General features: G+C 45.1%; 1 protein-coding gene across 1 annotated transcript in view; it reads left to right on the top strand.

Annotated features, from left to right (window-relative positions):
- Positions 1-17,481, top strand: part of LOC128350405 (cytochrome P450 2J2-like) — a 30,696-nt gene extending 13,215 nt beyond the window's left edge. Inside the window, exons 6-11 of the mRNA XM_053308673.1 lie at positions 902-1,062; positions 2,672-2,848; positions 9,984-10,125; positions 13,173-13,360; positions 15,250-15,391; positions 16,999-17,481. Coding sequence (XP_053164648.1) covers positions 902-1,062; positions 2,672-2,848; positions 9,984-10,125; positions 13,173-13,360; positions 15,250-15,391; positions 16,999-17,186 — 998 coding nt within the window. The 3' untranslated portion in view covers positions 17,187-17,481. The remainder of the gene's footprint in view (positions 1-901; positions 1,063-2,671; positions 2,849-9,983; positions 10,126-13,172; positions 13,361-15,249; positions 15,392-16,998) is intronic.
- The last annotated feature ends 4,808 nt before the right edge of the window (positions 17,482-22,289 follow it).

The following is a 22,289-nucleotide window of genomic DNA, read 5'->3' as shown; positions in this document are numbered from 1 at the left end:
TGGTGGCAACTGCAACCGGACCTCCCCAGATGATCTTAATAGGCTGCAGGGTTCATGAAGAAGAAGGTGCTTTCTTAAATACCTTGGACCCAAGCCATTCAGGGGTTTATAGGTCATAACCAGCACTTTGTATTTCACCCAGAAACTTATTGGTAGTCAGTGTAGTTCTTTCAAACTGGGTGTAATATGATCTATTTTGGTAACCTCAGAGACAAACCTGTCTGCTGCATTCTGCACCAGCTGCAGTTTCTGGACCTCATACAAAGGCAGGCCAGCTTAGAGCACATTTCAGTAGTAAAGTCTGGGTGTTACCAGCATATGCAGCACTGTTCTAAGGTTATTTATCTCCAGATATGGATGTAGCTGGCGTATCAGCCGAAGCTAATAGAAAGCCCTCCTGACCACCGCCTTGACCTGAGAAACCAGGGAGAGGAATGGGTCCAGACCTACTCCCAGACTACATACTTGCTCTTTCCAGGGGAATTGTAACCCCATCCAGAACAGGCAGATCTAAGCCACTTCCTAAGTTCTGACTTCCCACAATGAGTACCTCTGTCTTGCTTGGATCCAGCCTCAGTTTGTTCTCCCTCATCCAGCCCATTATCGCCTCCAGGCAGGCATTTAGGGAAGTTAGGCCATTTCTTGATGAAGTTGACATGGAGAAATAGATTTGGGTGTCATTAGCATATTGATAATACCCGGCACCAAATCCCCTGATGATCACCGCAGGCGGTTTCATGTGGATGTTAAAAAGCATTGGAGATAGAATGGAGCTTCATGGAGAATAAAAACTGTAGAAGATCCTCACAATAGTCTTAGCCCAATAGTTGTATCCCACTCTCCATATAAACAGGAGAGGCTGGGTTAATATTAATATGAGTGCAATTAACTTGCTTCGCAGGGCAGCCTCTTGATCCTTCACTACCCATCACAAACTCAGTCTGCAATGTGATCAGTGTCTTGGCTTTTGGACAGCGGTTCTCGCTTGAAGACGAAGACTTCCAAAAACTGGTGAAAGCCATTTATGTTCTTTCAAAATTTGGAGCGACCTTCTTTCAAATTGTGAGTGGTCTTTTTAAAAACTTCCTACTGACCTGAACGGGTCTTCCAAAGGTCTTATTAATATTCAGAGTGAGAACTGACAACTAGTGATTAGAAGTGGCGCTGAAGAGCAAGGAGGTGCAAGTATAAATCTCTGCTTAGCTTTGGGCCAGCTGCTGACTGACAATCTACTAATATATATACGTCTTAGGATTGTTGTAGAGATAGAAGGGCCAGAGGCCATATATACCACAGATATTTATGAAAGGAGAGTAATATAAAAACATAATTGTCGGGGCTTCCTACCCTCCTCTCTGAGACATGGTAGTTTACCCAGTCAAATGGCAGTGTGCTGAGAGAAGCAGAGGGCTCTGGTTGCCAGGACAACCTCAGTAATTACCTTTCAGAAGTCAGGAAGGGCTCAGAGAGGTGGGCAACAGCTGCTGGGGGTGGGCAGGGGCAGCCCAAGAGGCAGCAGAATGGTGGAGATGGAATAGTGATGATATTAGCTCCACAGCTGCAGCCTTGTGTGGAAATGCTAGTGAAGGGGGTGAAGTTGGAGAAAAGGGCCCCTTGGGAGGCCAGGGATTGGGTGGCTAATCCACTTGCTGGCCGGGGAAGAAGGAGCAAGCTGCAAGTGGGGAGGAGTGTCCTAAATGTAGGGCTTTATTTAAGGCAGGGGCTGCCGAAGATGAGACAATCAGCAGGGATGGGATTTGTTGGTCTGGTGGACTCCCAGAGAGGAGCTCAGACCTTTGTTCCCACTAATAGGTGAAGAAGTGCAGTGAATATACTTCCCTCCTCCACCAACTCTCAGGCAATGCCTGTGCCTATAATTTAGTGCAAGAGGGTGGGAAGGTGAATTAGAGAATTTCTCCTTCCTAAACACGGACAGTAATTAACAATAATTCACAGGAATCTCTTTAATGGTTTGCTCTGAACCAGATCTGTTTTCTTAGCAATCAATCAATCAATCATCTTTATTACAGTCATAGACCAGCATAGTTTTCTTATCTCTTCTTATAAAATGCAAGTTTTGGGTGGTATAGAAACTGTACCCCCTTCTGTGTGGAGGAAAGGGGTGTGGTTGGTGGTTGCTGACAGCAGCAATAAGGATGGATGGGCTGGGGGGATTATGTATTAACACAAATGAATGTGATGTTATAAAATGGGGACAATGTTGAAGAGGGAGAGAGAGGGAGAGAATTGCCCCCTTTTTGTAACATTGTATTCATGTAGTCCATATCTATCTCATTTTTTAACAGTTCTCTCTTTTGTATGCCACCTATGCAAAACTTAGAAATAATTCCATTATTTTGAGGCATATTTTCAGGCTACACAGGGCACTTACAGAGGCAATGCAAATAATCTAAATTAGCTCCTTCCTGCCACGTGTCCAATGCTGCACAACTAGGAAAGCTTCCCATAGAGAGATGCATCTTTCTTTCATGTCTGCTGTGCCTTGATCTGGATGTCAGCTACTAAATCCCAGCTTTCACTCACTGACAGACAAATTAATATATTAGCCCTCTAGAATAATCCACACCATCATTGGTAACCCAAAGGAGTTGGCTCACAATACTTAGCCTTCACCTGATATGACAGGATTTGACTCACATCTTTCCTGCAGCTCTATGATGCGGTCCCATGGCTCATGAAATATCTTCCAGGGCCTCACAAGAAGGCATTTTCCTGCGTGGAGATGGCACGTTCATTTGCTAAAAAGGAGATTGAAAGGCATAAGGAGAATCAGACACTGCATGAGCCACAGGATTTCATTGATTTCTATCTAGTTCAGATGCAAAAGGTAAGTGTTGGCTTTGATGATAAATACTACACATTTAGGCATGTAAATACTACGCATTGTAAATACGACGCAATAATTACATTTCCTGCTGTGACTGAGTAGCAACATGTGGGGCAATAGCAACAAGTTTTTCTGGGCCTCAAGTAATATTTGCCTCCCATCTCTCCACTCATACCCGTTGAATTCAGCACTTTCCCCATATTAAATTCTGCCACAAAAGTAACTTTTTTACTGTAAAGGAACAGTAAAGGAGCCAGCAGTCAAGAAATATGCGACAGACTAGCCCTTGGTAGGGTTGCAATGAAAGCCTTGGAAAGGATGCCGTGATGTGTCTATACCTACAAAGATTAGAATCGTTCAGGCAGGGGTTTTTCCTGTTACACTCTATGGATGTGAAAGCTGGATTTTGAAGATGCAAGATAGAAAAAGTATTGAAAAATTTGGAGAAGACTTTTGAGGATACCATGGACAGCCACGAAAACAAACAAATGGATCATAGAACAAATCAATCCAGAATTTTCACTCAAGGCACAAATGACCAGGTTCAAACTATCATACTTCAGACACATTAGTGAAAACCCAGCTCCCTTGAGAAGTCCATAATGCTGGGGAAAGTTGAAGGAAAGAGAAGAAGAGGACAACCAGCAGCAAAATGGATGGACTAAATTACAGCAACAATAAATGCACCCCTGAGAGACCTTAAAGGCCAAGTTGAAGACAGATCAACCTGGAGAGAATCTATTTATGTGGTCGCTAAGAGTCGACACTGACTTGACAGCACTCAATCAATCAATCAATCAATCAAAGTGTTTTATAATCTGCACAGGAGAATGCATTGAAATTGTCTGTGTGTGCGTGTGTGCGTGTTTGTGTTTGTGTGTGTGTGTGTGTGTTCCTGCATTTTCAGTTCCATTCCCAACACCCTCAAAACTGCCATTTCTTCTCCCCCACAGTTCTACTAATTACCCACTTGGCTTTCCCCACCTGTCCATTCCATGTCGTCCTCCCCACCCCCACCATCCCTGGTTCCCTGAGAGCTCACATTGCATATCTATCAGAACAGTCATTGCACTTGCAATAGAATTCACTAGCTGATTCCCCCTGCCAATGTCAGAGTACTGGCCAACGCGTCAGCAATTTGGCTTCATCCTTAAACAGGTCATGCTCTGTATAACTTGGCCAGCACTTGCTAGCCAGAGGCTTTAATGAACAGGAATTTTTAAATAACCTTTGAAATGCTGCACAAATGTTCATCAAACCAATAAAGGATTGTCATCCTAGACAAGCCTGAACAGATTACATTTGTCATTTTCATCAAAATTTGAAAGGAATATATGACACACCAGTCTAACAGGATAAAAAAAGAGTCAATTTGTCAGTTCTGGGCACTTTTTAACTTACTGTACTGTACCTGTGGCAACTTTTTTCAGATCACTTTGAAATGAGGCACATTTTGTAGAGCTTGTCTAGTTAGTAGATCATACATGCTAAGTTTCAAGTTATTAACTCAACAAATGTCATATTTATAAGTAATGGTATATTGAGGCTTATAAAGGCAGGGTCGTCCCCCCCCCCCCGCTCACTTTAACTAAAGGCGTACAGGGGCTTGCCTTTAAAAGACTAGTTTTTCAACAGACTGATAAGGCACATCAATGTTAACCTGCTTGACTGGGTCCCCTGCCTCTTGCCCCCCCATTTCCTATCCACACCCCAAAGAGAAAACTGACACTTGACCAAGATCTGAAAGCTATATTAGTGGGGAACAGTTTAGCTCTAGGAAGCAGAATGTGGCTGTCGGAGCCTCACCATATGGAGCTCCACATTGATGAACTGATAACCAAAAGGCAACACTGGATAACCACAGGAGCAGATGGATAAATAAAGCATGGTGGGGTCTTAATAATCCTAAGACGTACAGACCAGATGTCAAGAAGGTGTCAATGGAACTGAACCTCCAGGGGAGCAGCACAAGCTTAGCATGCATGAGGTCTCAGGAGGAAACTCTGGGGACTATAGACTCCCCTTAGAAAAGTCTAGAAGGTGCCATATGCTAAACGACCCACCCTCACAATCACAGGTGTGCCTGTCATCACAGGAAACTCTTTTCCCTCTTCAGACAAGCCCCATGGAAACCATTTTTGTCCCTCTGTGTGGTTGATGGGCAGTGTCTGCTCTACCTGGCTATACTCACTGTCAAATAAAAGGTAACTAAGCCATGAATACTTTGCAGACAAAGCTGCTCGTAATCTGCCATTATTTGGATCTCATGTCGATTGTTCTCATGGATGTAACCTTTGAAGCTGCTAGTCCTGTTCTTATGAATTCTTTTCAGCTTGTGCAGCCTAAGGATGTGGACCAAATTCTTAGAAGTGCAAAGTTGTCCATTTTCACTCTTGACCCTTGCCTATCTCAGCTTCTGCTTGCGGGACTGATGTAGGGAGAACTAGCCCAGGGAATAAACAGATTTTATTCCTCCTGCCTTAAACTGGCAATAAATTGAAGCTGCTTCAGTGTGTGATGGAGACCAAAATTTGTGGATTCAGTCTGGCTTCTGACTTGGGTTTGGGACTGAAATAGCCTTGTCCTTTTAGATGATCAACACCAGAAGCTGGAGAGAGGAATGATCCCCCTGTATTTTCCTGGAACTCCTGGCAGTTTTTTGCATTGGTGATGCATCAAATTTGAACAATAATTGTATCCAATTTGATACAGCCCTTCTCATCCGGTTCTTTTTGTTTCTTTCTTTTTCTTTTTCTTTTCTTTTTTTGCATTGCAGTGTTTTTGGTGCAAAATTGCCAATACCATTGTATCAGACTTGTATTGAACTGCATCAAAAGATTGGGTTGTTTTCATGCTTTACTCTATTGCTTGCTTATGTCCCAAAAGTTGTTTCTCTTTGACTCTTTTGATGTGCCACATATGGAAAACATTGAGTGGAGAAGGAGTGTAGTTAACTCTTTTTACCCAAAGAGAAGACAACCCTGAATTTAAGACAACCCCATCGAAGAACTTGGAAAAAACCTAGCCTTGGATTCAGGTAAATACAGTCTGTGACTGACATCTCTAGTTGCATATTGTTTCAGTGCCTGCTCAGGTGTATATTTGCTGAGTATCTTTTGTTTCTGCTGTGCTTCGCATAGCATCTTTAATCCATGGTCACATTAGGAGCTTTTTCACTGTTTACATTGTTGAATCTGTCCTGCAATAAGCATTTATCTGATTTTCCCACACAAATTTCTGCCCACATTACTTCAGCAAATAGGGATGTGCGAAACGTTTCGGATACAAAACGTTTTGTACCCAAAACAGCCTGTTTCGGGTGTTTTGTAGACAAAACAAAACACCCATTTTCCAGATCCAAAAGTTTTGTATACAAAACAAAACGTCCCTGTTTCGGCTACAAAACGTTTTGTTGTTTCGGACCTCCATTTTGTGGTGATCTTTGAGTCAGTCTCCATTTTGTGTTTGACATCTTTTTGAATTTCCCACCCTTCCAGCCTTCTGATCAGTGACCTAAATCATGGGCTGACCTGCTGACAATTCCCTCCTTGTTCCCCATTGGCTCTTTTGCTTCTTCCCACTCTTTACTGACCCCACATTGGCCAGGGGAAGGGTTGCTAGCCCATGGGGTGCTGGGTTCTGCTGTTTCTGTGGTGTTCTGAGTGTAGATTCTCTGGTAGCATATGAGTAGATTCTTGTTTTTCACTGAAAATCTCATATGCTACCAGAGAATCTACAATGAACACCTCAGAAACAACAAAACCCAGTAACCCACAGGCTTGTGGGTGTGGGGGTGGTTGGCACCCTATGTGCACTACACAACCCCTCACTCTGGGCAACCCCAGTGCCCCCCAAGTGGAATTATGGAGCTGCTGAAACCTCCATTATTCCCCATGGGAGAAATCTTAAAGACACGTAAACTTCAACAAATCACAAAAGATCAGCCCTTTGCCCAATTCCTTTGAAATAATTCTGGAAGTTTCCTTGCCCCCATTGGGCACTACCACCCACCACACTCTGCTCTGGGTCATCCCTTTCCCCTTGATTTGAAGTGATACATTTGCTGGAATTCCCATTATTCCCTATAGGAAAATTCTTAAAGATGTGTAAACTTAAAAATAAATTCACACACACACAAAAAATCAGCCCTTTGCCTAATTCCTTTGAAATTTGGGTGGTAGCTTCCACCCATTGGACACTACCACCACCACCCACTCTTTTTGCCCTGGGACCCTTTTTAAAATCCAAATCAATTCGGATTTGGATTCAGAAAATTTGGCTACAAAACAAAACAGGGCTGATTTGGATTCAGAAAATTTGGGTACAAAACAAAACGGGGATGTTTCGATTTGGATACAAATTGAAACAAGAAAATTCCAAAACGCACACCCCTATCAGCAAATTGATGTTCAGCTGAATTATATTGAAGGTTGTGAGGGGTTTAGTTTAAGCCCCCTCCACCTTGAATTTGATCTTGGAACCATCTGTCACTCACTGTGATGTCTTCAATGACTTTTTTGCAGATAAAATCTCTTGTATTTGTGCCAAGCTAGATTCCACAGTTATTGCAGCCTACTACAGAGTCGATAGATAGATAGATAGATTGATTAAGTGCCATCAAGTCAGTGTCAACTCTTAGCGACCACATAGATATATTCTCTTCAAGCTGAGCTATCTTCAACTTTGCCTTTAAGGTCTCGCAGTGGTGCATTCATTGCTGTCGTAATTGAGTCCATCCACCTTTCTGCTGGTTGTCCTCTTCTTCTCTTTCCTTCAACTTTCCCCAGCATTACGGACTTCTCAAGGGAGCTGGATCTTCGCATAATGTATCCAGTATCCAGTACAGTATCAAATATGATAGTTTGAGCCTGGTCATTTGTGCCTCGAGTGATAATCATGGATTGATTTGTTCTATGATCCATTTGTTTGTTTTCCTGGCTGTCTAAGGTATCCTCAAAAGTCTTCTCCATCACCAAAGTTTAAAAACATCAATGCTTTTCCCATCTTGCTTCTTCAAGTCTATTACAGAGTCTGTTAATAGAGGTGGCCAGCAACTCCTCTTTGAGGATTGGATTGGATTACTTTCAGTTTGTGACTCCTGAGGATGTGGATAAACTGCTTCTGACTGTCCGTCCCACAACCTGTTCTCTTGACCCTTGCCCAGTTTGGTTTATTTCATCTGGTAGTCATATTATCAGGAATGGTCTGGTAAATATTATAAATGCTTCTCTGAAGGAGGAGGATGCCTCCTTGTCTTAAGGAGGCTATTATTAGACCTTATCTACCAAAACCTGCAGTGGACCCCTCAGAGCTGGCTAACTACAGACCCATTTCTAATTTTCCATGGTTGGACAAGGTGATTGAGTGGGTGGTTGCCTCTCAGCTCCAGGCAATTTTGAACGACACAGATTATCTAGACCCATTCCAAACTGGCTTTTGGTTGGAGGGTTGAGACTGCCTTGGTCAGCCTGATGGATGATCTCCAATTGACTGTGCTGATCCTTTTGGCTCTCTCAGTGGCTTTCTATAACATCAGCCATGGTATCTTTCTGGGTCACTTGAGGGAGGTGGGATTGGGTGGCACTGTTCTACTGTGTTTCCATTCTTCCCTTTCTGGCAGATTCTAGATGGTGTCACTTGGAGGCTGTTGTTCTGTTAAGCGATAGCCAAAGTGTGGAGTTCCACAAGGAGTTCCATACTGTCTCCTATGCTTTCTACCATTTATTTATTTACATTTATATCCTGCTCTTCCTCCAAGGAGCCCAGAGTGGTGTACTACCTACTTGAGTTTTTCCTCACAACAACCCTGTGAAGTAGGTTAGGCTGAGAGAGAAGTGACTGGCCCAGAGTCACCCAGCTAGTATCATGGCTGAATGGGGATTTGAACTTGGGTCTCCCCAGTCCTTGTCCAGCACTCTAACCACTACAACACGCTGGCTCTACATGAAATACATCTACATGAAACCACTGGGAGAGATCATCAGGAGGTTTGGTGCAGGTTATTATCAATATGCTGATGACACTAAGATCTATTTCTCCATACCAATTTCATCAAGTAATGGTATAATCCCCTAAATGCCTGCCTGGAGGTGATAATGGGCTGGATGAGGGATAACAAACTGAAATTGAATCCAAATATGATAGAGGTGCTGACTTTAGCAGGTTGGGACCAAAAGGTGTTTTTGGTGGTTTAAATCTACCTGTTCTGGATGGGGTTACATTCCCCCTGAAAGATCAGGTATGTAGTCTGGGAGTGCTCCGGGATTCCAAGCAGTCCCTGGTCTCTCAGGTTGAGGCAGTGGCCAGGAGTGCTTTTTATCAGCTTCGATATGCCAACTATGTCTATTTCTGGAGGTAAATGATCTTAAAACTGTGGTACATATGCTGGTAACCTCTAGGCTTGACTACTGTAATGCGCTCTGCATGAGGCTGCCTTTGTACGTAGTCCAGAAACTACAATTGGTACGCAATGCAGTAGCCAGATTGGTCTCTGGGTCAACCCAAAACACCAATTTCGAAAGAGCTGTATTGGCTGCCAATATGTTTCTGAACCAAAAAAAAAGGGCTGGTTATTACCTGTAAAGTCCTCATTGGCTTGGGTCCAGGGTACAAGATAGCACCTTCTCTGCCATGAACCCTGTCATCTATAAAGGTCATCTGGAGGGGTCTGGTTATGGTTACTGCCAGCTTGTTTGGTGGTGACTCGGGACAGGGCCTTCTCTGTGGCTGCCCCAGGGCTTTGGAATACACTCCCTGTTGAAATAAGAACATCTCCTTCTCTGCTTGTTTTTAGGAAGACCCTCAAGACTTACCTGTGTTCCCAGTCTTTTAACTGAAATTGTAAATCTTTAATATGTTTTTATCTGCTGAGATAGTTTGTACTTGTTTTTGAATTTTAACTGTTTTATATTGTTTTACATTCATTCTGTTTTAACATTGTACACCACCTAGAGATGTCTATATCAGCTGGTATAGAAATATCATAATAAATAAATAAATAAATAAATAAATAAATAAATAAATAAATAAAATAAAATAAAATCTCTGGGGCCTTTAGGTTGTAGACTAGTAATAGCAGCAAAATTCTTGCAATTAATTGTAAATGGCATTTCACTATTTATCTTGTCAACAACAGGCTGAGAATGACCCCGATTCTGCCTATAATGATGACAACTTGGCTCAGTGCACTATTGATTTATTTGCTGCAGGGACAGAGACAACTGCCACTTCTCTAAAATGGGCGCTGCTCCTCATGGTGACTCATCAAGAGATCCAAGGTGTGAGAGACCTGTGCAATGTGATTGCTCTTGTTCCCTATAGGGAAGAACTTAATTTTGATATGCTCAGAGTTGGATTTGAATTCCTTTATGATCTCATATGTACCTCAGATGAGGAAGTCCTAAAATATCAAATACAACCCAATTCTAACAACGTTTCTTAGAAGTAACTTTCATAGAATAAAAGAGGCTTACTTCAAAGTAAATGGTTTTGTTTGGCTTTTCAGAAAGACCTGAACCTGAAGATGATTGGGTTTTCTCTGATAGGAGGAAATACTTTTTCACACATTGTTTTTGGAACTGATTGTCACAAAATATCATAAAGATTAACAGCTTGATAGAATTGAAGTAAATCAGATACTTTGGTGGATCACTGGAAATCATCTTATTAAAACAATGAGCATTAGAATACTGAGTACGATTCTCGTGAGTATGGGAGAGACAGTGGCGGAACGGGACCGCCGGTGGCCTGTGTGCAGCCGTGGCTGTGGCCCCACTAAGCCTGCCCCCGTGAATGACATCAGACGTGGGGGCTAGCCACACCCCCACATCTGTTGTCAGATGTGGGGGACGTGGTCTGGCTCCTGAACAGAGCCTTGAGGCTCCGTTTGGGAGTTGGAGTTTAACTCCCAAAGGGGCCGCGCGGGAACCTGAAGGGAAGGGCCACTCCTGGCTGTGCTGCAAACGCAGTGCCAGCCAGAGTAGCTTTAGTGGTTTAGCTCCCGAGCTAAAAAGTGGTTTAGCTCCCAAGTGGGGGCCGTGTGGCCCCTTCAGGATCTAATTTGGCTGGCTTTCCCTGGGAAGAACCACTCCTGGCTGTGCTGCAAACACAGCGCCAGCCTTAGTTTAGCTCCCGAAGGGGCTGCACGGCACCCGCTCGGGAGCTAAACCACCACCCCCACATCTGATGTCAGATGCGGGGGGCATGTCAGGGCCACGAGATGCGGCCCCTGATTGGGCACGGAATGGGTTCTTTGAACCCGTTGGCCCAGTGGTGGCTCCACCCCTGGGGAGAGAGCTCGTGCCCAAACCAAGAAATGGATCGAGAATTCTCCTTGGAAAGTAATGCCTAGATACTGAAGAAATATAAGGAAACCAACAAAGCTGGACCCACATGTCTGAATACACAGGCTGCAACATTCTGCAACAAGTGAAGTTTCCAAATATTTATCAAAAGCAGAAGGAATTGCGGTAACTGGAAGGCAGTAACATCAGTCGAGAAGTGGTCCCCCGGGGGTGGCTCCTCCATGAGGCAAGGTGAGGAGATCACTGCCAGTGCAGACATCCTACCCTACAGCCTGGGATATTACGTCGCCTGCCTGCCTGCCACAGCCGCTTCCCTGCTCAATGCCACCACCCAATCACCCTGCCTTTCTGTTCATCCTCCCCACCTTGTGTCGCAGCCCAGACCCTGATGCCGATGCCAGTGTCAGGTGTGGGGCCAGCTCTGCCTCCCTCACCCTCATTCTCCATCTTTTGTCTGCCTTACATTTTATTTATATCTTTGTAAGCCTATTTGGGAGCTTTTGTTGAAAAGTGGTACAGTATATAAATACTCACTGTTGTACATAAATATTAGTCATTTTGCCGTGGATGGAGCTCGCCAGTGCAGCTCCATTTTGGTCCTCTGTGTGTGTGTGTGTGTGGGGGGGGGGGTCTTCAGGCAATTTTGGCAGTGGTGGCAGCACTATCGGTGCTTTCAGTGGTGCTGGCAGCAGTGGCTATGTTGGAGATTTGGTGACAGCTGTGGTGGCCCGGTGATAACATCAGTGGTGCCCGCGGCATGGCCCACCTTGGGTTTGAGGGGCTTTGGCCCTTGTCAGGTGGCAGTATCATTTGGGCCTTTTGCCCCTGGAGAGGGGCACTTTAATGGCCTTAGGGAGGGCTTGGCCTCATGGGCCTTGGGGCGTCTTCAGGCTGTTCTGGCCTCTGGTGATCACAGGCCCTGGGTTAGGAGTAAGCAAAGTGCACAAGTCTATTGGTGGACGTGTAGGGGGGAGAGAATGAAGAAGTAGTCAAGGCAATGAGTAGAGGTCACCACTCTCTGCTATGAGCTCTGTTCTTGCTTGCCTTGCCACCACCTCTGCCGCTGATCTGAAGTTTACCAACAGAGAACTTGAGTTTTGGGTGGTATAAAAATGTGATAAATAAATAATAAATAAATAAAATCCCAGCATGCCCAGAAGGCAAGGCAGCTGGGAGATGGGGAAGGCAGTGTAGGTGAGGGCTGACCCTGCCTCTGATTCTGGCATTGGCATCAGCAGGCTGGACCTCAAACAGTGGAAGCTGGTGTCTATGAGAACATAACCATATTTCAGAGTTCATCTTTCCACCATGGAGTGTACATGTTTTCCCCTTTTACTTTAAGTTTGGTAGTAATAACAAATTTATTGTCTATAGCCATAGGGCATTATAAATAAAATACAAACACATAACAGAGTCTGAATTACAATATCAAAAAATTTCCACCTTGTCACTTGCACTAAACTTCATACCAGCCAGCATGACGCCACAAGAATCCACCAAAATCTTTATTTCAAATAAGAAACATGTATCTTCTTAAGTGTTGTAGCCAATAGTGCTACAACATATGTAACACTCACATACACATCCCACAGAAGATATTTTAAAACTTCATGCTCTGAACTATAAGCCATGGAAGTGGGCCTGGAAGTGCCAGTGGACTTCTTTCAGGAGGTTTTCCACTTCCAACCCTCTTTTTCTGTAAGACATTAAAGGCAGGCCACTCGCTTCCAGGAACAACTCATGCTGTATTTCATGAGGCTCCTGACAAAGCGGTCTGCCCAGAGACCAATCAACTGCTCTTCCTTTATTTTTAGATTTTCCATTTTCTGTGTAACACCAGTATGTGCCCTTCAGATGCCAGGTTCCTCCATCCCACCCTTAGAGTTCACTCATTATTCCAGTGTCTTTAATAGAGCTGTGGGGATTAATTTCATTCATTTCTCAGCGATTGCCTGACTTAAGATTGCATAGGATAAATGCAGTGTCCAAAAATAAAGCTTTCTTTCCACTATTTTTCTTAGATAAAGTCCATAAGGAGATAGAAGATGTTTTTGGTTCCTCTCGCCTAATCTGCTATCAAGATCGGAAGAAACTACCCTACATCAGTGCAGTAATTCATGAGATCCAGCGTTTCAAATACATCTTTTTCTATGGCCTTGCCAGACAAACTACAAAGGATGTGAACATGTGTGGTGTTCACATTCCCAAGGTATAGAAGGTTGGCATGTTTGCACTCCTGTATTCCAGGAGCAATAAGCATCCAAACACCTAAAGGGCAAGAAAGAATGGTGGGCCAACCACATTGCAAAGGCTACCATAAAGCCACAGGCTACATAGCACTAGGATACAATGAGGCCATTCACACAGTCAAAAACTGTGTTCTACATGGGTTTGAGAGCTGTAACGTAAGGTAAAGTGTGCCATCGAGTTGATTTCATCTCCTGGCGCCCACAGAGACCTGTGGTTGTCTTTGGCAGAATCCAGGAGGGGTTTACCATTGCCATCTCCCACGCAGTATGAGATGATGCCTTTCAGTATCTTGCTATATCACTGCTGCCTGATATAGGTGTTTCCCAGAGTCTGAAAACATACCAGTGGGTATTTGAACCAGCATCCTTCTGCTTGTTAGTCAAGCATTTCCCTGCTGCGCATGCCCCCCATTTTTGGTTGTGTGGAAGCAAGGTAAGAGGTAAACCTGGGTAGAAGTGATTGTGGAGAAGCAATGTAAGAGGAAAAGCTAGAAGGGCTGTATAAAAATCAAATAAATAAATAAATACAACTGAAAGTTGGGAGCACACCCAGCTCTCAAAGCTGGGTAGAACACAGTTTTTGTGTGTGAATTACTTCACTATCTGTATTCTACCTTTACATGTATGTTGAGTGGTTTCTAGTGATTGGGAATACATCCAGGAAGACCCAAGACATGTTCATGTATTTAATATGCTCTCTAACACACTTCCCACCCCATCATCAGTGCTCCAGTAATAAAGCAGGAGCAACATTTCACAAACAGCATCTTGCACTCGGCTCTTCTCTTTTGCTTTCACAAATCATTGTCATCGGTTCTACACCAAACTCAAAAAGAAGGATCTGAAATAGAAGTGTGTAATGTGTGTTTAGTTTTCTCTGGATGAGAATTCATTGCCGTTGCTGTAGAAAAATCTGTCTTGTCTGCTTTCTTTGCAATCCACACAACAAATCGCAATCAACATAATGAGCCCTTTCTCATGAGCAGTGAGAAAGGGCTACCCGTTGTGCAGGGAGGGAGCCCAAAAGCACTTACCTCCCTGCAGACGATCGCTCTGGTGTCCCTGGGTGGGCGGATCGCCTGCCCAGATGAGCACCAGCTGCTGCCGGCAGCTCCAAGGGTTGGGGTGCTGGGACGCACCACCCTGTGTCTCCCCACCCCTCAGAGTTCCAATAATACACTGTGCGAGTGCACAGTACATTATGGGGATCTCCCTCCCCTTGCAGCTGCAGCTGTCACATGAGCAGAAAAACAGGGTTAGGAGAGCACTCATTCTCCTAACCCTGTTTTGAGGGGAGGATCCACAAGTGAGTTTGCTGCCACAGTGCCGCCAGGGTCGGACCTGATCCTGGTGGTTCACACGCACATGCAAAACTGGGCTGGACTCCATTAGCCTGGCTTTGCATGCGTGTGTGAATAGCCTCAACAAATCACTTTTTCCAGACTACCCCACATTCTCAAGATGTATATTTTTCCACAGATGCAAAACTGCAAATGCAACACATATTTAAAAAATCTGAGAGATCTAGGACAATGAGCCTGGTATATGTGAGGGCCAAAGTGCATATATATCTGTCTATTTCCTCTTTGTGGCCAATAGTTGCCACAGAGAGTGGGGGGTGGGTTAGGTTTGGAAAACAGCATAAAGGAAATAGTTATGCCTATAGGTGCACTGCATCCCCAATCCAAACTGGAAGGGGTGATGACAATTTTTTGTTGTCGTGTAAAAGCAAAATGCTTCAGGAGATCCAGTCTTCTATGTCACATTTAGTTTGGCCTGAGAAATAGCAAAGATTAGTCCTGTGACCTCTCTAAATGCATTCTCTGAGTCAAATCTTTCTTCCTTGTAGGGAACCATTATTGTTCCAGATCTGCGCTCTGTTCTCCTTGATTCAGAACATTGGGAGACACCTGAAGAATTCAACCCAAATCATTTTTTGGACAAGGATGGAGAGTTTGTGGCTAGAGAAGAATTTCTGGCATTTGGTGCAGGTAAATGTAGAAGTGATCTACCATGTTTACTGGATTGTTTAACTGAAGCCGAGGTTTGTGTTTGATTTTCATTTTCAATGAATAAAGGAATGTAGCCACAAAATTACCACAAAATTACCTGACTTGTGTAAAACGTGAAATCTGTCATGATTTTGTTAGTGAAATTATTGAAGGATAAATTAGCTATTGTTTTCAACTTGGTGATAATGAGAAGCATCATTCTTTCCCCCTCCAAGGTTATAAAGCCTTGTGCTGAGAGAGACCAGCGGATTTTCAGCTGAACAGTGGATCACAAGGCAAATACTTGACAGCAGAGGGGCACATCCTCATGGGTGGGGTGGGGTGAGGTTGGTCACCAGTAGGGATGCTGTTGCTTTTAAAACTCCATGCATCTTGCTGCATGGTATTTGAGTGGCATCAGGGTTGGGTACCCGAGTTAGGGCTGCTTGCCGTTCCCCCCTCCGTGGCTGCCACATTACCCATTTCCCCCTCCCTCTGCATCCTCAGCTCTGAGCTCATGGGGATGCACAGGCCCATACACAGGGTTGAAACTCTGACATTCAGCATGCAAAGATTTGAATCCTTCCTAATGCATCCTTCCACAACATTATACCACTAACATTTGCTACTTTGGGATGGTGGGGCGGGGGGCGGGGGAGGTTGAATCTCCCATGAGCATATACATACAGGCTGTGGTACCTGAAGCACAACCCAGCTGCATACCTTCTTTCCCTGTACTAAGGCTGCATATAGAACTGCTGCATATAGAAGGCTGCCTGTAGCTTGGCCAGAGAACCCACTATGTCATCTCAGTCATCCCTGTTGGAACAGAAATGGAAACTTCTAAACTGAATTTGACTCTACGACAGGCTTGCACAACCAGCTGTTTTTGAACTACAACTCCCATAATCCTCAGTCACAGTGGCCAATAGCTAGGGATTACGGGACTTGTAGGCCAACAACTGCAGAAGGGCCAAAGTTGAGCAGCTGTTTTCAACAACAGCTAGGAGCGCTGTCTCGGCAGAATGCTGATTGGCTGGCTCTAGTTGCAAACACAAAGCCACTTCCTCACACCCAAATAAAGCTTCCATGTTTCAGAAAAGTCAAATGAATTTAAGAAGCTGTTGTTACTGGTAACTGAGCAAAGAGGCACTTTTATAAAGAGGTGGTTCTCTTTATTGAGCAGGGGGGGAGCAACTGGCCCTCTCCAAGCCCTTCTCAGCATCACTCCAGGGGCTGTTGGCATCTCCCTTATGTTTCTTTTTAGATTGCATGCCCTTTGGGGACAGGCATTTATCTTTATTTATTTTTATTTCTCTATAAAAACTGTTTTGGGAACTTTTGTTGGAAAATGGTATATAAATTTTTGTTGTCGTAGTCATGGCCCCCTTTACCTACCCGAGGGGTGCCTACTCATAAGGTATGGAAGAAACAGAAGTTCTAGCAAAGAGAATTGCTAGGGTGCCACTTTCAGGGGGGACCTTGGCCCACCAACTCAAATTCCTTTTTTGTAGTACAATGTAGTTGCCAATTGATGTGCATGTTTCTGTTCAGAAGAGAGCTGGAATAGCCTTACTCATGTTTTGTCTCTTTTATTTTCTCTTCAGGGGCTCGTGCATGTATTGGGGAGCAGCTGGCACGGATTGAGCTCTTCATCTTCTTCACCAGCCTGATGAGGGCGTTCACCTTCCAGCTGCCAGCAGGAGTCAAAGAACTCAGACAAGACCCTGTAATGGGGATAGTGACACCTCCCCAGCCATATAAGCTCTGTGCTATTCCTCAGTGCACTATATGATCAATTATACAAATAATCAGAGTGACATTTGTCAGTCTCTCTCAAGCTGACTTCCTGCCTTGCTTTGCTAGGATTAATCCTGTCCCAGTAGTCTCCACTCCATCAATGCTTGGCAGATGCATTCTTTAGACAGAGAATCCAGGGTACTTTCCAAATTAGACCCTGCAATAGGGTCATGTCATATCTCGGAAGTATGCTTCCACACTTCCTGTGTTGTGACACCACAGTCCCTATGCAGACAGCAGAGTGTCATTCACATTTCCAATGCCTTGTTTCTAATTTAATTGCTGTGATATAGAGCTAAGACGTTGTATATCCGGCGTAAAAAGGTTGCTGTTTTTTCGAGTTGTTAGTTTCCATGAGACTGCCCCCTCCCCTGCTGTTTATGTTTTGAATGCGACTTGCCTGAATGGAGGCATTTTGCTGCTGTTGAGCAGCTAGTCTGGAAAGCGCCCAGGCTGCTTCTGTGCTTGGGCCTGCATATTCCATGGCTCAGGCAATGTGACGTGTTTTGTCTCAGCCTCTACAGAGTCTGGAGAGGCACAAGAGGAGCTCCTCACGAATGCACAGCGGCCTTCCTGCCTGTGTGTGGCTGTTGCTCCATTCTTTCCTTGGAGCAACTGACTTTCCTTCTGCTGTTTTAGGGCTTTAGTCTTCTTCCTGATCTGGTGTGTTGTGTGCCGAGTGGCAGTAGTGGTGGGGATCGAGACCAGTTTGGGTGGTGCTGTATAACCTGAGAAGGGGGCAAGCGAGCAAGCATCACCTCCATGTTGTTTGGGATGAGCGGGCCTCTTGCTCAGGAGGGCATGGCTGGCATCCCACTGCATCGGTCTCTTGCTCCTCCAGTCACTGTTTCTTGGGGAGGGGCTTTGGGTATGCCCTGCTCGATCACATGGTTGTTGAGGCCACGAAGTTTGCTGTTGGGCGCAACAAGTGGGAGACTTGTGAGGCGATGCCTGAATGGAGGCATTTTGCTGCTGTTGAGCAGCTAGCTGGAAAGCGCCCAGGCATCTAATTGTGATCTAATTGCTTGACAATTAAATCACTGTTGCCACTCTGTCACACAACAGGGATTACTTGAATTCAATGACTGACATATGGAGAATTACTCAGAGGTGAGTGCAATGCTGAGTAATTTTCCTCATCATATCAGCCATTTTCAGTAACAGAGAATACCACCAAACTACCATTCATTTCTCTCCCTTATTTATTAGCATATACTCAGGTACTATTTCCCCCTGATCTCATCATACTTTTGAATTAGGGTTAAAACTGTATCCTTACATTGAAGAAATTGATAGAAACATGGCTGTTCTCTTTGCTTTGCTGTTATCTCCTGGTAAGATAGTGTTCTAGTTCCTGTCCATAACAGAAATATTTGATCATCTAATATTTAATCCATGTAAAAAATACCACCTAGGTCTTCCAAATCCAGACTTTTTCATTCCAGATGTAGATGGAAGGAGACCTGGGCTTAGTTTAGCTTTCAAGTGTATTAGCTTGTCATTTCCCCCAAACTTTATTCCAATACCATAGAAGACTAAAAATATTTGTTTTCAGTTCTCATTCTCCAGATTTAAATAATTTATCTTGAGTATCTAAAGAGTATCTATATGGTCACTAAGAGTCGACACCTACTTGATGGCACTTAATCAATCAATCAATCTCAAGATAATATTGCTAATGTGGAGGCTTTATAGTAAAGTTCAATATAAGGAAGATCCAAGGGTGTAGCTATAATTGAGCAGATGGGTTCAAAGAATCTGGGCCCCTTGCCCAGTTCCTAAGGCCCCCCACCCAGCTCTGCTCCTCCCTATTTTCTTCATTATCTCCTTCACTCTGAGGGCCTCTGGGGAGAGGGGTGAACACAGGCCCCCTCTCACCATCCTGTTTATGCCTAAACAGGACTGTTTTTAAAATGCTAGGTGGCTTCCTCTCCCATATTAAAACCCTGCATTCTCTTTTGCCATTTTTGTAAAATGACAGATTTAGGTTATTCACACGATTGCAGAAAATCGGGCTAGTCTCCGCTAGCTCAATTTTCCGCAATCATGAGAATCAGCAGGCTTGGATGCAAGCCTGGTGGTTCTTGAGCGGGTAACCCGCTCAAGTAGCCCGCCTCTAAAACCGGGTTTGCAGAGCGAGCTCTCCGCAAACCTGTTTTTTTTTTATCGTGAGTAGCCTCGTTGCAGCTACTCATGAAGATATCCCTAGAGGGGAGGCAAAAAGCCACCTCCCGGCTCCAGGGGTCTTGCCAGCATGCCCTGTGTGCTCGTGCAGGACGTGCTGGAGCTTCCAGGGGCCGATCAGCCCCCGATCCCCCCAGCCCCCGCCGGCTCCATCACAGAGCCGGCAATCATGTGGGCAGCTGATCCTGCCACCCAGGACTCCCACCTTGATCATCTATTAAGCCTGCTCTCCTCGCTCACTCTCCAAAACTGGATCTCAGTTATCGTGAGACCCAGCTCATTAACAGAGCAATGGAATAGTCATACATAACAAGTGGTTCAAGTAAGAACTAATCAGCCAACTTTCCTTTCACTGTTTCTACAACTGGACTAAATTTGGTGCAAATCAAAGTCCACAAGTTAGATCTCTAGTGCCTCAAATGTTCATGTCTCCACCATCTTGGATTGGGGTGGATGTCATCATTACAAACAGCACTATTGAGGTGTCCCTGTGTGTCACTCACTACAGCTGTTCCAAATTTGGTTCTAAGTGGTTAGACAGTACTCAAGTTAGTGCACTTGTGCCTCCAAAGCTTATGTGTCCACCATCTTGAATTGGAGTAGATGGCATCATCACAAACCTCACTGTTGAGGTGTCCCTATGTGTCTCTACAGCTGTAGCAAATTTGGTTCTTATCAGTTAAGTGGTTCACAGGTTAGCTCACTTGCACCTCAAATGTTTATGTTTCCACCATCTTGAATCAGGATGGATGACATCATCACACACCACACCATTTGGGCATCCCTATGTGTCTCTATAGCTGTAGCAAATTTGGTTCAAATCAGTTAGATGGTTCACAAGTTAGCCCACTTACGCCTCAAAAGTTTATGCATCCGCCATCTTGGATTGGAGTGGATGACATCATCACAAACTATGCTATTGAGGTGTCCCTGTGTGTCACTCACTGCAACTGTACCTTTACCTTGCTTCCACACAACCAAAAATTGGGGGCATGTGCAGCAGGGAAATGCTTGATTAACAAGCAGAAGGTTGCCAGTTTGAATCACAGCTGGTATGTTTCCCAGACTATGGGAAACACCTATATTGGGCAGCAGCAATATAGGAAGATGCTGAGAGGCATCATCTCATAATGCATGGGAGAGGGCAATGGTAAACTCCTCCTTTATTCTGCCAAAGACAACCACAGGACTCTGTGGGAGCCAGGAGTAGAAATTGACTCGACAACACACTTTACCTTACCTTACAGCAGAGCCTATTTCATTCATGGAACAGAACACATGCCAGGCAGGTAACCAACACCATGGTTCAACCATGGGCCAATCACTCTCCAGCTAAACCTCCAGTTATGGGTAGCCCAGCAGGAGAAGGTTCGCCTTGAGGAACACCAACTGCTCGACCACACCAAAGTCCAACCAGGACCGAGCAGGTTTTTCCACGTCACCAGTACATGAAAACACCCACTCGCTCTGGACGCTGGTTGGTGTGCAGGAGAGGAGGCGCACAGCAACCACTGCCAGGTCTGGCCATACTTGGTGGTGGGTCACCCAGAACTGCCCACGGTCCATCTCTGGGTATTCCTCCACAGGCTACTCCAAGAACTGGTCAACACATTGCTCAGCACTGGTGGGCCTAGTAGGCCGAGCCTCCCGCACACTGGGCAAGGTGCCAAGGCACACCCGCTCAAACCACTGGGCTGATTTAGTGGGAGGAATTGCCTGTTGCATTGATGCCGCTGCCTGGGATGCCATGCTGCTGGACTGGGAAGAAGAAGGGGAAAGGGTAGCTGACGCCGGGCTGCCAACACTGCTGCTGCTGGGTGTGCCGCAATACAGTGTGGGACACAGTGGAGCCAGAGGCACCACCCAAGGTCACCTCTCTCTCCAGTCCCCACCAGTCCCCCAGTGGGCAGTGAGGGCCAGGAAAGCAGCATGCATTGACACTGGTCCAGAGGTCAGCTGTGAAATGCACACTGGTGGCAGACAGAGTTGCCTGCAGCCTGGATGACACAAGCTCCCTGCACCATCAGTACAAGGAGGGGACCACAATCCGGCTAAACGTTGTCCTTGAGGGGATCGTGAAGTTGGGTGCAAGGTACTGAAGAATCTGGCAGAAGCAAAGTTCTCGACCACCTGGAAAGGTTGGTCATTGGTGGCCATCATCTCCCCTATGAGACGGGTGCGGTGACGTGGGTCCACCTGACCTGGCCACTTGCTACCCGATGCCTGTGTCCACCACTTGCCTGGCAGCATGCCCTGCTTCATTGAAGCTGGCATGCTGCCCTTGCCAGCACTATTTGCAGGCACACAAGGTGCACTAGTGTTGCCAGAAGGGTCAAGGACACCTGGGTGATGCCGCTGCATGTGCCGCCACATGGGCATTGTCCCCAGGTGCTTGGGATCCTTATCCCAATTGACTTGTGCCCTGCAGTGGACACAGCAAGCAGTAGGGATGTGCGAACCAGTTCGAATTTGAACCAGGGTGGTTCGAAGGTTCAAATTTGAACCGAACCAGGGGTGGTTCGATTCAAGCTGGTTTGGACATCCAAAAATTGGTAGGATGGTAGCTGGCACCCAGGGGAACCTGCCACCCAAACCCCAAAGCAATCAGACACTCGTATGATTTTTTTTATGAATTTTTGAAAATTATTTTTATTTTTTCTCATAGGGTATAATGGGACTCCAACCAGGCCATTATACCTTATTGTGGAGCACCCATGGGTGCCAACAACCACCCAAACCCTGAAGCAATCAGACAGTATTAGGATTTTTTATGAATATTTGAAGTATTTTCAATTATTTTTCTCATAGAGTATAATGGGACTAGAACCAGTCCATATCCCCTATTTTGGAGCACCTAGGGGCACAAAACCGTGGTGGGTGGTAGACAGACAGTGGTGCCTACCACCCACAAAAC

Source organism: Hemicordylus capensis, chromosome 3 (assembly GCF_027244095.1).
Source record: "Hemicordylus capensis ecotype Gifberg chromosome 3, rHemCap1.1.pri, whole genome shotgun sequence".
NCBI lineage: Eukaryota > Metazoa > Chordata > Lepidosauria > Squamata > Cordylidae > Hemicordylus > Hemicordylus capensis.
The sequence above is the reverse complement of the archived record's forward strand: the minus strand, read 5'-3'. Positions and strand labels throughout refer to the sequence as shown.